At 46.5% G+C, this 17,485-nt stretch overlaps 1 protein-coding gene across 6 annotated transcripts in view; it reads right to left on the bottom strand.

The window, feature by feature from the left end:
- The window catches only part of RTTN (rotatin), a 146,723-nt gene extending 131,020 nt beyond the window's left edge, over nt 1-15,703 (bottom strand). For 2 of the 6 annotated variants that reach the window (XM_029921776.1, XM_029921777.1), the window contains exons 1-9: nt 15,447-15,703; nt 14,895-15,082; nt 13,710-13,887; nt 12,207-12,296; nt 10,145-10,235; nt 8,970-9,084; nt 7,897-8,047; nt 4,856-5,021; nt 1,990-2,171 (exon numbers count right to left, since the gene is read on the bottom strand). In XM_029921776.1, the coding sequence (XP_029777636.1) occupies nt 1,990-2,171; nt 4,856-5,021; nt 7,897-8,047; nt 8,970-9,084; nt 10,145-10,235; nt 12,207-12,296; nt 13,710-13,887; nt 14,895-15,082; nt 15,447-15,492 (1,207 nt within the window). In that variant the 5' untranslated portion in view covers nt 15,493-15,703. The remainder of the gene's footprint in view (nt 1-1,989; nt 2,172-4,855; nt 5,022-7,896; nt 8,048-8,969; nt 9,085-10,144; nt 10,236-12,206; nt 12,297-13,709; nt 13,888-14,894; nt 15,083-15,446) is intronic. The other 4 variants (XM_029921773.1, XM_029921774.1, XM_029921772.1 and 1 more) reach the window with 2 other exon arrangements.
- Between the last annotated feature and the right edge of the window lie 1,782 nt (nt 15,704-17,485).

The raw sequence follows: 17,485 nt of genomic DNA, 5'->3' as shown, positions 1-17,485 counted from the left end.
TGACTAAGAAAGATATTCAGAAAGAAGCAAAATCTAACTAAAAAGGCCTTGAGATAGATTAGACTTTTTCTAATTCCAAAACCTTCCGAGTGACATGGCATGGGTGACAACGCACCAGGTCAAGTCTAGAAAATGCGTGCTGCTGGGGTCTTCCGGGCCAGAGACTGGAGCCTCGTCAGAAGCCTGACGCCCCACCTGGATGCCCGGGAGGCTGAGCCTGGGCTGGACCAACGCAAGGAATGAATGTCCATGATGGTGTTTGCCGAAGAAACTTCCACCCGACACTCCAGGTGGAAGTTTCAGGACGTCCCGCCTGAAACACGTTCTTAAGCCAATACGGACTCAACTCTGCAAAAATCCCCAAGGAACCTGTGCTGTCTCACCCGCCACAGCAATCTCTCTTCTCCACAGAGGGAATCACTATTCGTAATTCCTAGTTAGCTGAATAGTCAATCAAAATGTTCCTGTCCCACATACCAGAGGTCACTTTCCACGGAAAGAAGTAAAACAAACTGCAGTCGTAAGGGTCTAGATTAATTATTTCTTTAGAACAGCTGCAGGAAGTTCTCTTAGAAAGCGCTTATGATACTGAACAATTACAAAAGATGCCATAATTTATCACAAAAGGGCAAGAGAACATTTAGAAAATTTTATGTACCAAGATATAGCTTTATAATGATCAACCTGACTTTTTACAGCAAATTAAGAAAAGGTTAAATGCAAAATCATTACATCTAAAACGACTCTTCTCCGTCTACCGGGCAGACAGACGTGCAGACCTCACGACGCCAACGCTCCGCACTTCCTTCACGTCCCGTAGTGAGCGCATGAATTACTAGGTCCTCTAACTCCCAGAAGCAGAGTTACTCAGTCTGCAGTAAGTCAGGGTACGTGGTTTTCCGCGGGATAGAAAAATGTTTCATGCTCCCCACACACAGCCCTACGCCCTGCTCCCCTCCCCACCCCCTCAAGCGGGCAGAAACAAGCCACAGAGCTTAGAGATCCATTCAAATGGGATAGATTTTTTTATTGAACCATTATAAACCAAAAAAGGCAAGTCCTGTTTATCTTGTATTCATCTCTCAACAAGGTTATTAACTATAAAAAAATGCGTAGAGTTAGAGAATAAAAAATCGTTATCATGTGCAACATGCCAAGGGCTTGAGAGTGTGGACAAGGCTTCAGAACCTTGGTTCGAGCCTGTTTGACTTTGGATCGCCTTCTGAACCACCCTAAACCTCAGGCTTCTATTTGTCAAACAGGGATGGACGTGGTGAAGATAAAGTGGCCGTGTGAGGAGCACGTGCAATGACACACACAAGGCCAAACGGAGCGCTGGGCCAGGCAGGAAGTCCGCGCGGTGACGACTGTCAGGACCCGACTCTGACGGCAGCCACGCTGTGACGGTTCTCGTGGCCCAGTACTAAAACTCCAACCACATTACGATGTATACTGCAGAACATCTCCGCAAATTCATCCAGCACTCTGACGGAAAAAGCAACTCCACAATGTTTGGGGGGTTGGGGTTTTCAGAAGAAAAAATGACAATAAAGGTGAGAATCTACTTTGGGGTTTAGTTCTATTTCTCACGTGTTTCATGGCTTACCTACAAACTGAGGGGGGACACTGAACAGCTGACAGCAACTCACAAAGTTTCCAAAGGGCAAAAGCCAAAGACCCTTCTATCCGGACCGATCCATGCCGGCCACCGTCTCTACCTTCCCCTGCCACACTGTCTCCTCGGGGCTTACGTTTAGCCCTACAGAAGCGGAAGCCTGGGCAGTAAGAAGCCATAAATGGAAGGGCATCCACGTTACTTAAAGACCATAAAGACCTTACTGAGTTCTTAAGGATCTGTATCCCAAAAGATCTGTAAATACAAATTCTAAAGGTCCCGACACAGAAGATGGAAAAAGAGAAAAATAAGAGTCCCAGAAAACAGACAAACACAAATCACACGAAGGAACCGTGCCTGCACAAGCGACCAACCTGTTTTCAGGAGAGGAACGGCCGACTCCAGAACCGAGATGCAGAACTGGGGAAGACTGAGCTGCTGGAACTGCAGCGCCGGCGTGTCTTCGGCCTCCAGCTCCGGCAGGTCCACGGGCACCAGGTCCAGAGGTGAAGGCGCCGAGACCCGAGAGTTTACCGGAGCACGACCACTACTTCCACTGTAAAATCAACAAAGGGTGATCCGTGAGTAAGGAAAGAGCGCACAAACAGCGTCCCTGCCCATCTGCGGCCCGGCACACTGAAAGAAAGCCTCACGCTGGACACAGCCACATTGCTTCATGCAACGGTTCTGGTCAGAGCTGTGAACTCTTGACAAATGTATAAGATTAAACTCCATAAAGATGGCTCAAACTGTAAATGAAACCAAAAATGCATGTGTACATATTGCTTTTCAAAGGGATGTTCTCGGAATTCCTATAGCGGCAATCAACATTAGCACTAATCACCCATTCATGTCTAGACAACAGCGAACTATTTCATGGCAAAGTCCTTCTGTAATCAACTTGTAGAGGCAAAATGGAATCGTTTATATTCCCTAGATTTTCTGATTCTCACCAATTCCTCTAAGTGAGCCAATGTTCGCAACTGAAGAAAGTTAGAAAATGCCAGAATATGAGGAGAAATGAAGTAGTGCATTTAGCATCACATAATGATTTTGAAAATGTACCAAAAAGTGGAACATCCCATCTTTCTTGGCTTTCTTCACTAAAAATTCTTTTTTTTTAATGTTTTGTATTTATTTTTGAGAGACACGGAGAGGCAGTGCAAGCAGGGGAGGATTAGAGAGAGAGGGAGACGCAAAAATCTGAAGACAGGCTCCACCCTCTGAACTAGCTGTCAGCACAGAGCCCAACGCAGGGCTCCAACCCATGAACCATGAGATCATGACCTGAGCCAAAGCTGGATACTTAACCTACTGAGCCACCCAGGTGCCCCTCTTCACTAAAAATTCTTACCTTAGCTGTAAAATGGTGCGGTGGGGATAAAGTGCTATCGAAAGGTCTGAACCTCACATTTACAAAGGACCTCAAATTTCTGATTTTAAAGTTATACACAACTGAAGTTGAATGACAGCTACACTAAGGCTACTGAGCTTGTAAAACTCCCAAAATCTATGTTTTGTCATTTCTTCAACTTCAGTACCTCAAGATAGGAAAATGAAGTGGGCTTCTCTCAAAGGCTAAAAGGCCCCTTGAGGAAGGTGTTCACTCAGGGGTGAAAATTTATAGACACACAGCACACTAGGTACAGCTCAGAGAATGAGGCAGAAAGGGTCCATAAGAACACAGGGAAAAGCTGCACCTGCCCAACACCACCCCTACAGAAGGGTCAGCACCGGCTCTCAGATCCCACCATCTCAACCCGTGCCCTGCTCCCACCAGCCGCGGGAGCCGGGGTGAGGCCCGCCGCGCCCCTGCCCTCCTCCCACCAGCTGCGGGAGCCGGGGTGAGGCCCACCACACCTCTGAACCAGGCTTCTCTGCACAATGATGGTGCTGATGCCAACGCTGTGACAGGACTGAGAGCAGGACAACCCGAGGACAGGAAGCGTATGTAGCACATGGCATGACGCCAGCGCGCAGCCGGCACGATCAGCATCAGTGTGTGGCAGCAATGTCATGAGAAAATAATCACGCCACCAGACAAGCGTGCATCTCACTGGGCATTTGGTAGAACTCCGAAGAGGAGACTAATATGTTTATAAGATGCGTGTGGCATAAGAATGAGCTAATGCCACGCCAATGCCCTTAAGCAGAGCTGGTATGTAAAAGTCTGTATTTACACAAATGAGTAAAATACCATAAATTGTGCACCTTAAAGGAATGCTTCCTATATAATCTCTAATCATTCCCTTTAATAATAAATTCTGATGCATCCAAATCATGATTAGAGGCGCACCTGGGTGGCTCAGATAGTTAAGTGCCCAACTCTTGCTTCCAGCTCAGGCCATCATCTCACGGTTCATGAGTTCAAGCCCCGTCAGGCTCCATGCTGATGGTGCAGAGCCTGCTTGACATTCTCTCTCTCTCTCTCTCTCTCTCTCGCTCTCTGCCTCTCCCCCAGTCACTCTCTTGTTCTCAAAATAAATAAGTAAACTTAAAAGAATTTTTTAAATTATGATTAGACCTACAAATGTAGGTTTAAAATATTATGAAAGAGGCACCTGGCTGGCTCAGTCAGTGAAGCATCGCTTCTCAATTTCACTTCAGGCCACGATCCCAGATATGAGTCACTGAGCCCTGTGATGGGCTCTGCTCAGTGCGTGAAGCCTGCTTTAAATTCTCCCTCTCTCCCTCAGCCCCTCCCTCTCCCTCTCACACACACACACTCTCTCTCTCAAAATAAATAAATAAAGCAATTTTTAAAAATTAAATATTATCAAAATGTATCTATCATTTAAAGCTATGCTTTTAAACTAGATCACATTTCATCTATGGCTAATAAAAACTAGATCACATTTCATCTATGGCTAATAAAAACAAATAAACTCATTCTTTTTTTAATGAAATAAAAAGAAAGAGAAAATATAGTTCACCATGTCATATATGGAATCAAAGTATTTTGTGAACACCTTGTTTTGGCAGAAACATACACACACACACACACACACACACACGCACGCAGGCAAACACACATACACACAGAGCGTACGTCTGAGTGCCGGGCTGCACGCAGTATTATTTCGTACTGTGGGTCATGGGCAAGAAAGTATAAAGCCCACTGATTTAACACAAGGCTGTTACCTGTGGTAATTTTCCGAAAGAGAAGACAGAGAAAAACATCACTCTCCCTCTCAAAGGAAAGCATGTGCACACAAGGTAACTAGGCTTTGCGACAGTCACCTGGAAGACGCCGCATCCCAGTCCTGACCGTCTCCCCTGGGTCGCTGACCCGTGCGTCCCACCACAGAAGGCCGGGGGCTGCTGCTTCCCGGAGAAGGATTCTGGGAATGATGAATAACTCTAGCTTCATGACAATAAGACAAAGAAGAATTCTGGGAAACTGTATCTGAGAGGAAAAAAAGATTAAAATTATCCCTCAGTAGAGACAAATTATGATTATCAAGTATTTGCATTGCTCTTCCAAAAAGCAGTAACAAAGTTAAGAGAGTAGAAATGCTTCTGTTGGGGTAAAGTCAAGGCCAGCCTTTTCTGCAAGTGCTGACTGAGCACATTTGCATCTAACACCAGGTTCACGTCTAAGTGGCCTGCTTCCACGCAGCCTTCCAGCCGGGATTGCAGATTTGCAATGTCCGGGACCGCCAAGGCACAACAGCAGATTCTGCACATCTCTGCTCAGAACTCCACGAGAAACCCTGCCTCAGGCCACATGCAAAAATTAACTCAAAGTGGATCAACAACCCAAATATGAGAGTTAAAACCATAAAGCTCTTAGCAGAAAATATAGAGGTAAATCTTCATGATCTTGGATTCAGCAATGGGTCTTTAGATTTGAAACCAAAAGCATAACCAAAGAAAACACAGATAAATTGGACTTCATCAAATTCAAAAACTTTTGTGTTCAAAGGACATAATCAAGAAAGTGACAACCTACAGACTGGGAATAAGTATGTGCAAATCATATATCTAAAAAGGACTTAGTAACCAGGGTGTAAGAGGGCTCCTAAAACAACACTTAAAAAAAAAAAGTCACCCAAAAGACATTTCTCCAAAGAAGATACACAAATGGCCAATAAGCACCTAAAAAGTCACTAGGAAAACCCCAGTCAGCAATCAGGAGTCTTTAGGGCAATGCTAATACCACTTCGCATCCACCAGGAGGACTAGGATTTTATGAAGGGGAAATAACGAGTGTTAGCAACACACAGAGAGGCCGGAAGGCTCGCAGGTGGGGGTGGGGGTGTAAACGGGACAGCCACTGTGGAAAACAGTTTGGTGGCGCTAACGGTAAAATGAACACATGACCCGGCAATTCCGCTCCTAGGCACATTCCCAACAGAACTGAAAATGGCCTCAGGCAGGTACGCCTGTGCTCACGGACACACTATTCGCGGCAGCCACGAGGTGAGAACAGCTCCCATGTCCGGCATCAGACAAATGTATCAACGAAATGTGGCGTAAACGCAAAAGGAGTGAAATTCCGGCACCGCCACAACACGGACGAGCCCTGGAAGCATCATGCTAAGTGAAACAAACCAGACCCCAAAGGACAACTATCGTAGGATTCCACTGGTCTGAGGCTCCAAGGACGGACAGATTTAGAAACAGAAGGTAACCAGGGGCTGCGAAGCGAAGGGGACGCGGGGGTGTGGCTGCGCGGCCACGCATCTGCTGCTAGGGTGGTGACAAACGTCAGAACGTGGTGATGGCTGCACAGGAGGGAGAGTGCAACAATGCCAACAAAACTGCACATTTCTAAATGATCATAACGGCCTATTTTATGCTAAATGTATTTTACCATAGTTTTTTAAAGGAATTAGGTAAAATAAAGGCATTTGCAGAAGAAGAAGAAAAAAAAACTCTTCAATTCAAGAGCATCTCACCGCACTTTAATGAAAATACAAAATCCTTACCAAGATCTACAGTCCTGACGCACTCCGGCCCCGGGCCACCTCGGGTCTCACTCTCCCTCTCTGCCCCCCACCTTCCACTCACCTCCGCCTTTTCTCTGTGCCTCAAGAACGTCACCTCCTATCTGAGGCCTCTGACCTTCCAGGAATACTGTTCCTGCAGCTCTTCAAGTGCATAGTTTCTGCTCACCGCTCGGGTCACCTCCTCTGAGAGGCCCTCCCCTCCCACCCTACCCCGGTAAGCCCCGTCTCCCCAGTCACGGTCAGTCACGGCACCCTTCCGATTTCCTGTGAGCACTTCTGATCTGAAACCAACTTGCTCGCTTGTTAATACCACCCCAACCTTCTCGAGGAGCAGCTCTGAAGGGGGGCCCCTACCTGTTCTGTTCAGTCAGCATATAGTCGGTGATCCATAAACATTTAATACGTGAATAGATCTTCAAGATACTACTTTTATCGACATTGTACCTCTTATTCTGATGGAACGTGCGGTATCCACAAGCTCTCTGTTATCGGTCATCTGCAAAACGCTGTGTCTCCAGAATGTTAACGAGGAACCTATGCCCTCGGACATCTATGGTAAAGTTACCTACTGCCTAGTATTCGAGTAGCGCGGATCAGGGGAGCTCTGAACAGAACAGGGGTTAACTGTGAAGCATGTGGATGAATCACTGTAATTTACTATTCAACTCTCAAGGCATATTGCGAAAGTGCAGAGAATTTCTAAGTTGTAACTACTGCTTCGCAAAGCCAGCCAAGTGCTCTATTTGGCCATTAGGTGGTGCTTTTTTCCCTTAAAAGTCTGGCACCGCTTTCATATAATAAATACTCTTTAACTAACCACAAGCCGCATGAAAAGTTTTCATAAACTACAAATGGGGGGCACCTGGCTGGCTCAGTTGGCACAGGACGCAATTCTTTGACCTTGAGGTTGTGAGTTCAAGCCCTATGTTGGTGTGGAGGTTATTTATAGATAAATACCCAAAAGTTAAAAAAATATTTTTAAGCCAATCTATTAATACAACAAATAACTTTCCAAAATGCCCCAGGTCCCACATAAATAGCTGCACTCAGAATTCTAGTCCCTCGCTCCCAACACCACCATATGCGTAAGAGAAAAAAACAATCTTGCAAATGGCTTTTATCAAAAAAAAAAAAAAAAAAAAAAAGGGAGAGGACAGGATCCTGAGTGGTTCAGTCACTCACACGACTGGTTTTCAATGGTGATCATTTGATTCCTTTTAGGAATGAGGAGTCTGTACTGTGAAAATTTACATAGTAAGTATAATAACAACTTCTCAGAAGAATCGGCAATTGCCACCAGCGACTAATGAATAAATAAAACATAAACACCTTGTTTACTAGAGAAGAAGCCTGGGTCACGGTGAAAGTTCAGTCTGCTTCTTAGGCAGATGCACAGCTGCTGCAAGCAGGACACGGACTGGAACACCAGCCGGTGCTTCCCGTCTCCCCCGAAGGCCAGTTTCAACAGAGACAAAAGGCTCTGAAATAAAGAAGAGCAATGAAAACGATCAAGGGAAGGTGGGTGTGGAGTTTAAGTAAGGTTAAATGAACAACCAAAGGACATAAAATAACCTGTAAAATATTTGTGAGACACACGGAACAGAAACAGGCAAAAATGACTTAGCACGACACAAGAAGACGGCACAAAGCAAGACAATAAAATTTAAACAGAAGAGTCGGTGTTTGTTACGTCTAAAGTCTGCTGGTTGAGCACCTATTCTGGGCGAACATGAATTACTCCCCACTCAGGACATTAAATTACAAAGTGGTTTTTAACAATAACAGCAAGTCTTCAGCACCTCAAACAGCTCAATCATTTTGCCACGCTTTGGTCTCGTACAGCTTTTCTTTCCTCGGCTGTCCTTTGACAACTGCCACACTAGGTCTTAACAGTGGCCGCCGAGGGGCACGCACTCGGGCCCGGATACAGAGGGAGGGCACGAGGCATTCCCAGCCGCCGTGGGTGTGCCACACCCCGGACCCTGGGCCCCAAGCTCCCCCATACAAACCACAGACCCCACCCAGCCCGCTCACCCCCGCACTCCCACGGCGTCTGGCGCTGTGTCTGACGCAGCCTACGCACTCAGAGAGCCATGCCAATCTTCGCTGAAGAACGGGTGCTGCCACCCAACCTCAGTTTCCAAGTCCAGTCCCCCTTATGCAGCCCTCAACAGGTAAATCCAAGGTGGCCCAGCTGGACCTGTGTGTGTCAAATGGCACTACCTCTGATCAGAAAATTACTGCTACCCAAAGAAATTAGAGCAAAAGTGGTTTCGGTAACCAAATACTTCATTTTATAAACACAATAGTGCACACTCCTTCCAAGGACTCAGGCTTTGCAAAATCTGCTTCACTGTAAAAAGTTCTCTATTTCAAAATCTACAATTACAGAGAACGCATACCTGAACAATTTTTGGCCTTTGAAGGAAAATTTCGGCAGGAAAATCTTGCATGATAACATCCTTCAGCAGTTCACAGGTATTCCAGATTAAAGTGTGGTTACTACTTCTTAGAGAGCTACAAAAAGAGAGCGTTATTTTATTTTACCGAGTGGCGTAACGGCTCTACTAAAGTCCTTCCGGTCTCAGCCGAGACTTCACCTCCCTGGCAGCCTTCCTACAGCTACTCCCTGACCAAGGGCTCCGGGGCAGGCCCGCTGCCCACCCAAATGCCTAGATGTGGTGCTGTGGCACCTGCACGCGGGCCCTCCTGGAGAACCGGCGCCGCCCGCCGAGACGACCGCACAGCGGTAAACTGAGGCCAGGGAAGTCAAAGGGCACCGACGGCAATGAAATTTACCAACAAGTTGGGACGCAGCACAGGAAAAGTAACGGTAAACACAGAGTTAAATTCTAGAAATTAAATTCATAACTGCTCTTCCCCAAACTAGTGAATCGAGCTGGGGTTCCCCTCCTGGCCCAAAGAGAGGACACCCCCCACCTTCTCAGACAACACGCGCCCCTACGGCGCCCCACACGCCCTCTGTCAGCCCAGGCCCAGCCCACCGCCCACCACCCAGAGGTGTGTACAAGAAATCCTACCTCTTCCCGGGGGCCTGACTCAGAAACCCTGCCCCTTTCCCACGTGAGCTCCACTCTTCAATATGTTATTCCAAGAGAACTTACCGCTGCCTCAGAAGGGCCCGCATCAAAGAGCGGCTATCAGCCTGCAGCCGCTTATCCGGCCCTAAGTCTAGCACGTTGGCCTCTACACCCCCCACTGAATATACCGTCCGCTAAAAAAGAACTGCATTTATGCCTAGTTTTTTTCATTTTTATCAACCAAGGGCATGGGTTTTGGCCAATAAGACTTCCTGGTCAATAAAAGATGACTCATGTCTCCAAGAAGTGTGCATGATTCTAATCACAAAAACAGAAAGAAAGAAAAAGTAGCCTGGTAACGGCAAACAGGAATTTTCTGACCTGCTTTCTGAAACAGTGAGAATCAGCCCTGCACCCCCAGCCCTCCCTTTCACAGACACGTAGTACCGTTTTTTCCTGGTGAAGACTACGATAATCACAACCAGATGTAACGGCTATCAGCGAACCAAAATCCTGGCACGTCCCAGGCTCCGTACCTTTCATTGGAGGAGAGAACGTGTCTATCAGTTGTAGTGAGCGGCAGCCAAGGAAATGTAGAAAACTTCAAACACTTCACAGTCTGATTTACTGTTAACGGAACAGCAAAACGTAAGGGATCAAAGACACGTTGATAGACTCCCAATGTTAAGAGCAAGGCTTCACCCTTAAAACAAGCCCTCAAAGTCACATCTTACAGTAACCTAAACTACACTATGCAAGGCTGGCTGCAAATCTGTTCCCTAACAGGGTAAATAACAGAGCTCTGTTTTCATATTTTACTCAGAACCCAGTTCGTATTATTATTATTAGAAAAACATGAAATACAAACAACACTGAATGACATTCAGAACTTGAATTACATTTTCTATCATCCCCAGTGGTTAACCAGAACACGGAGCTTAAATTTAACATGAAAGGAACTGGCATTTAGAGATCTTTAATTGTAGAAATTAAAAATGATACAGATATTTCATTTTACTATATTTAAAAGTTAGTCACGGTCAAGCACCCTAAAAGGAGTTAGTTGGTTAAGCCTCTCTGAAGACGATTTGAAGACCATAAGGTTGAAGATCAAATATCAGCACTCAAACCAGATAAAAAGAAATCTGAGAAACCAACACAATTTTAAACTGCCCCATTCAAATTATTTTTTTTGACAAATCTTATATTGTCCAAATTGAGGCGGCAACGCTGAGAAACAGCATCTAGGATCTACATAAACCCTTCCAAGCGGCAGTCTTTCCGCCAAATGCTTTGAAAAGAGCATGTGATCACTGGTTTTGGAGAAAACAGCGTTATTAAATCCCCAAATACTGCACAGTTGCTTCTTTCAAAAGTGCCAACACACAACAGGTTTACATTTTCAGAGGAAGGTGAGGGCAGTGGAGGGAAGGACTGACTTCTCCGCACACAAAATGACGGGCCCCAAACGGGCCGGGTCATCAGCCCACACACCACGGCTCAGTACCGTTTCTGCACCTCAGTGGCCCCGATGTCTTCGGCAGCTGCACCTTCTCAGCCCTGGACCCCCTCTCTCCCTGCAGAGGTCTCTCCCTGTCCCTCAGCGAAGCCGCTTCATCACCAAGAAACGACCACCTCAAAACCCAAGCGCCCCACAAGCCTGGCACAGCTCTCAGAGAGAAAAGGTGAACTGTTTTAACAGCCAAACAAGTTTTCAGTTCTTTCTCACGCTGTCACTCAACCAGAGTTTCTGCGAACGGTTTTTCGGTTTTTCAGGGCCTCCAAACTGAGTTAAACGAAACACCTGACAGGAGCAGATACACCCTTGGACACAAGGCTTTCTTTTCAACTATGCAGGCAATAAAATGTTAGGTTCGTGCGCACTTCATCACTCCCCAGCTGCATCCCTGGAACAAAGGTGTTCTCCTTCCCAAGCTCAGTGCCTTCCTCATTAAAATGGGGACGGTCACAATATCAATTTCGCCGGGGCTCAGTGAAGACTCGTTCGTTCACTCAAAGAACATGCACGGGGCGCCTACTGAGTTTTTGGCGTGGTTTTGCACACTGGGAACAAAGCTATCATTAAGCTTCTAACGAAGGAGACAAAGAAGAGGAAAAATAATACGTAATTTCAGATGATATTTGTTAGACAGAAAACTAAACGTAGGTAGAAAGTGACCTCTAAGGTCCTCGGGAAGGCATCCCCGAGAAGGCGACACGTGAGCAGAGACCCAGCCAGCCCCGGATGAGATTCCAGAAAGAGATTCTTCCATCAGCGATACCGGGAGAAAGATCCAGAGTCTTCGGCTTGAGTAACCGGATGAACGGTACCACTTGGAGTGCTGGACAATAAACGGCAGGACACAGCGCGTGGCACAGTTCCTGACGAAGGACGGGCGCTCAGGAAGCAGGGGGCACTGCTGCGGTCACCGCCCCCTCCCCCATACACGACTGCTCAGCTGCTCACGAAGTAACGAAGTAACGTAATGTTAGGAAAACAGAACACTCAGGTCTGACCACATCTCTACCGCCGTGAGGAAAAGCACACTAACTTCTGATTTACCAGGTCGACGGGGCTGCCCGTCTACACATACGCACCCATTGGTCCTGGAGGCGCCTCCATCTGCTGGGGATCACGTTGGTCCTGAGGGAAATAGCCTCTGAGGATTTCAGGTTGCTGTGGCAATTCTGATAAGAAAACATCCGTTACTGTGTTACTGACGCCTTATTTGCTGAAAGTGAAATACTCTTTTCAAAGCCTAGTGTTTTGCCGTATGTTTTTTAATCATTTTAAAAACTAAAAAAGAAAGTGTTTTTTTTCTCCAAAAGTCTTCTTCTAGAGGAAAAAAATGTAAAGGTTGAGCCAGTTTTAAATCAAGAAGGAGGGTTTCCTGTCTTCTATGGTTCAGCAGATACAACTATTTGTTAGAAGGAAAACATGCACAATGTACATAAAGAATCTGTTACAAAGTATTTACTCAAGGGCTCGTCTCTGCTTCTCAGTCCGCCTCCCTCCTCACTCTTACCCCAATGACCTAGTTCTGACCACTTCAACTTTCACTAATATCTTTAAGGAAAAGATTATCAAACGACGGAGTCCGGCAGTCCTTCACCATCTCTGACGGCCGATCCTCTGTCACCTGTGACTGCGCTCGCAGCAACACAGCTGCGAGAAAAACGGGAATACAGAAAAGACTAAAACTAAATTCATAATTGTGCTGGGAGTTTTCATGCCAGTGTTTCCTAATCTAACACAGATCACAAAAAATGGGCCCTAGACCACACGTCTGATCTCCCCTGCGGGGAACTAGATTGAAACTACAGGACTCAAGATTCTGCTTTACTGGCTCCGGTTTGGGCAGACAGTCTCCCTGTTAAGAATCGCGATCACACAGGGAGCCGGCACCTGGCACGGCTATTGCTCTCCGGGCACCAGCGGCACCAAGTCGCAGCCGGGCTCCTGGCGAGCACGCACAGCACCGTCGTGTTTCATCTTCACGACAATCCGATAAGGTTTTCTTTCTATTGTCTCAATTTCTGGATGCCAGAACTAAAACCTAGAGGGATTAAGTACCACAGCCACGGTGACACAGTACTGGCAGAAGCGGGACTTAAGCCCACGTCTGTCTGACTCTGATTTGAACAGTGTACCACGTACAGCTCATTTTAACTGGAGACCCCGTAACAAAACTATGAGCCAGGACGGACAGCACCCCATGGCTCGGTGAGGAGCCCAGTCCAAGAGGCCAGTGCAAAACACTCAGAACAACGTCTGCCACGTCGTAAGGAGCGCTGAGAATCCGTTACTGTCGAAGAAATAATCTGTCAAACTAGTCTCACGAAAAGAAAATCGCTGGCATCTTTCAGGCCCCTCGACCAAAAGAAGCAATAAATACAAATATATTCTCCTCTGAATAACAGCAGAGAAGGGAAAAAGGTGAAACTCATGTAAATTAATGCAAGAAAAATAAGTTGAGGGAGAGGGTCTTTTTTTTTCTTTTAACCTAAGGTCTCTTTCTTGGGAATTAACAACAACAACAAAAAACCCACAATACATTTCTATTTTAACAGAATGCATCCAGATTGATTCCAAAGAGTTACCAGTTTGTTTGGTTTGGTAAGATGCAGAGTATAGGGTCGGGTCTTCGGAAGGAAGAACAAAAAGTCCATCCAGAATGCCATCGATTTCAGCCTGTAGATTGGGCTCCACATTAGAACGAAGTTTAGATAAGAATTCGACTGCGCGGAGGTCAACCAAATGCTTGACTGCGGGGGGATGCTGCAATAAGGAGAGTAAAGAAGTGAAAAATCTCTACACTTTACCTTACAGCAATGAAAACAGGAAAGTATTTTTCGTATGCCAGATGTTCCTTTTCCAAAAAAACAAACTTGCACGGATGTACCCAAAAGTAAAGAACTTCCATGAGCAGGACACAGATTTACAGACACACATAAACCATATATGACACTTGCGAGAGAAAAGCCCAGATACCGTGCACTAGAAATGCACGCTGTCAACTCCTACACTTATTATGTGGACGACCTCTCTCCACTGACTCCCACCCCAGCCTCTACCTCCAGCCATGCAAGGACACCGAATAATCCACTGACAGCCCCGTGACTTACAGTTTCAAAGGTTAAACTCGCCCTTTGACATTTGACCCCCACAACTACTCTCAATCCAGGCCGCAGGAGCCTGGGTGGGTCAGTGGGTTAAGTGTCTGATTTGGCCCAGGTCCTGATCTCACAGTCCACGAGTTGGAGTCCTGTTTCAGGCTCTGTGCTGACAGCACTCAAGCTCTATCTCAAAAATAATTAAACATCAAGAAACAAGTTTTACTAAAAAATAGTTTTAAAAAAGATAAACTGAGGAACACAAATCTGAGTATCAATAGATATGGAAAACCCGATGTCAGATACTTGAGGTATTTATTAACTGTGGTATCGCTAATTTGAAACACAGTCTCTTTCAAACAGACACAACTAATCTCTAACATGTAAATAACAGAACACGAGGAAAAACAGAATGGCAAGTTACCAACTTCCAAAGATGATTCTAAAAACCAGAACATACCAGAACCCAGAAGTTCTGTTATTTCCGGGCACAACAGAGCCAACGTGAGACTCAACATTACACATAAAAGGAAGCCGAGCGTTATACACCCAGACCAACATCTCCGGTTGTTCAAAAAAAAAATTTTTTTTTAATTATTTAACTTTCAAAAAAAAAAACGCTACAAATTAGACAACACTTGCTCCTCTGATTGTATTTGAAAATGATCCTACCTTAACCAATCTGTTCAACAGGCTGAGAACCTCTTCTCTCATTGGGACAGACGGGAAATTGAACCATTCCAGCAAACGGAGGAAAAGCAGCCTCTCCTGAACCAGGTCTTCACAGGAGAGTAAGTTGTGCTCGACCTTGCAGAGAATGTTCTTGAGGGCGCGCTCCCTGATCTCGGCCAGCTGATGACCTGTCAAATCACCGCACAAAGCTATTTCCCAGCTCCAAACGGACGCCCACCCGGAATTCACCCTAAAACTTAGTTATTGACGCTGGGGGCGGGCAACGCGGTGAAGAAGGAAATAAATCAATGTTTTTCTTTTTTTTCTTTTTTCTTTTTTTTTTTTTTTAACAGGCGGGCCTCTGGTGCCCTCGGGACGCGAACCGCGGGGTTTACCCGGAGTCCGAGCTGGACCCCCGGGGACTGCCCTGGCGAGGCCAGGACGACAGGGAGCCAGTGCGGGGTGGCCCAGCCTCGAGGACGTTACACGACCAGCCCGAGCTAGTGGCCACGACAGGAGGGCGACTCGGGCGAGAGCAGCTCAGACTGTTACCGAGTTTCCTGATGAGCCCCGTCAAGACCATCTCGTCCCGCTCCATCAGCCGCCGCCGGAGAATTAAACTGCCGCGCCAATGCGTCCGCCTACAATTAGTGTCCCCATGGAAACGCGACCGGTCGAGCTGCAGGTTCCGCGGGGCCGGAGGGAGCCGCCCGACAACCTGGAGGCATCCGGTGAGCTGCCGCTGGGCCCCGCGCCTCCACAGAACTTAAAGTCTCTCTCTAATTACTACTGCACGGCTCCTGGACAGCGGTCTCTGTCCTAAGAACCGGAAAGAACGAGAAGACACGCAGGGAGTAGAACCCGCCTTGGCCGCCGTGCACGTCGGGAGTTGTGGTCTTCGCCGGTTTGTGCTCCGCTCCCGGAATTCCGGCCCCGCAGCCGCACCCACCGGCCCGGGGTTCCGGCGTCCTGGCGCGGGCTCCGGCGCGGGAGACGCCCGACTGGCAAACCCCAGCCGGGCCCTGCAGACTCGCCCCGACCCTGCCCATCTCCATTCCTGGCTCCCAGAACCTTACAAGTTACAATACAGAGTTTGGTTTGGATTCCCGCACGTCCACCAACGCCCCTTCCCCGCCCCCGTTGGTTACTAAACTCACTTACCCACTGTAACTAAAATGTACCTGTAAAGGCAAGCAGTGTCCTCGGACAACTAAGTACAATAGAAACAAGTCACACAAAGAAAGGAGGAGGGGCCGGGAGGACATAACTGAACAAAAGAGAAATAAAAAAGGATGTAGAAAGAAAAAGGGGGAGACGGGGAAGGTAAGGATGTAAATTAATACTTGAATGCCACAAATTGGCTTGGCACTGTGATTAGTCTGAACAAATAGGAAAAAAATCTAAGCAACAGAAAGAGCAGCAACAAGATTAAATTGGTAAAAAGGTTTGCATTTGAGAAAACATTTCTCTCACTAGTATTTGCAATGTCCCTAGGAGACGGACGTCAAGATAGGTAAACCCATTCCTATTTAAAAAAAAAAAAAAAAAGAACGTAAATTCATTGGAGTTCTTCACCCACAGTCACATCAACTCGTTAAGTGGCAGACTGAGAGCCTGACCTTAATTTTCCTTGGCCCTGCAAGGTGGGTGGGTAGGTTAGAGAGTGGTGATGTTAGCGCTAGAGCTCCAAGACTAAGGAGGAATTTGTTTGCCAGGCAAAGAAATGGGGTCAGGGAATTCCTGCCAGAGAAAACAGTTCAAGCAAAGGCAAGGATTCAGAGTCTGTCAAGGTCAGGGGAGGAGAGAAATTCTAGGGGGCCACATCGCTTCTGGGAGGTGGACAGGGCGGTGAAGGGGCTGCTAGCCTCTATAAATAACGGGCATGCTAGCTGTTCTCCATTTGTCCTTCTGGCTTCCGGTTGGCTGTGGCTAATGGGAGACAGCAGCCAGAAATTGGAGAGTGGAAGGGAAAAACGGGGTGGCTATTTAACCAATGCTCCACTAGCCCAGACCTGAGCCTCCCTGGCCAAGGCGGTGACAGTGGCTACATTCTTCAACCTCAGGGTAAGAGCCCTTGATGCGTACTGGGCCAAAGGGACCAAGAAGTGGAAACGGTTATACCAGCTGAGGAGTTTCTGTAGTTATCCAAGCATGAAAGCTTGGATTTGTGGACTCAAAGTATCAAAGTCAAAATCCATATGACAGTACTGAGGAATAATGGAAAGAGCTTTTCAAAGGTATTTCTGAGATGAAAAGTCTTAGATGATGAGAAACTGGGAATGTCGGTGGGGAAGAGGTGTTAATACTGTGAGAGAAAAATATATTACAGTTGACACTTGATCAACATGGGTTTGAGCTGCCCAGGCCCACCTATGCACAGATTTTTTTCAATAAATACAATACGGTACTGTAGATGTATTTTCTCTTCCTGATGATTTTCTTCACATTTTCTTTTCTGTACCTTGCTATATTGTAAGAATACAGTGTATACTATATATAGCATACAAAATATGTGTTATTCCACTGGTACAGGGAAGGCTTCATGTCAACAGTAGAAAGTTGGTAGTTAAGTTTTTGGGGAATCAAAAATT

Source organism: Suricata suricatta, chromosome 14, assembly GCF_006229205.1.
Source record: "Suricata suricatta isolate VVHF042 chromosome 14, meerkat_22Aug2017_6uvM2_HiC, whole genome shotgun sequence".
NCBI lineage: Eukaryota > Metazoa > Chordata > Mammalia > Carnivora > Herpestidae > Suricata > Suricata suricatta.
Note: the sequence above shows the minus strand (reverse complement) of the source record. Positions and strands in the feature narration are given on the sequence as shown.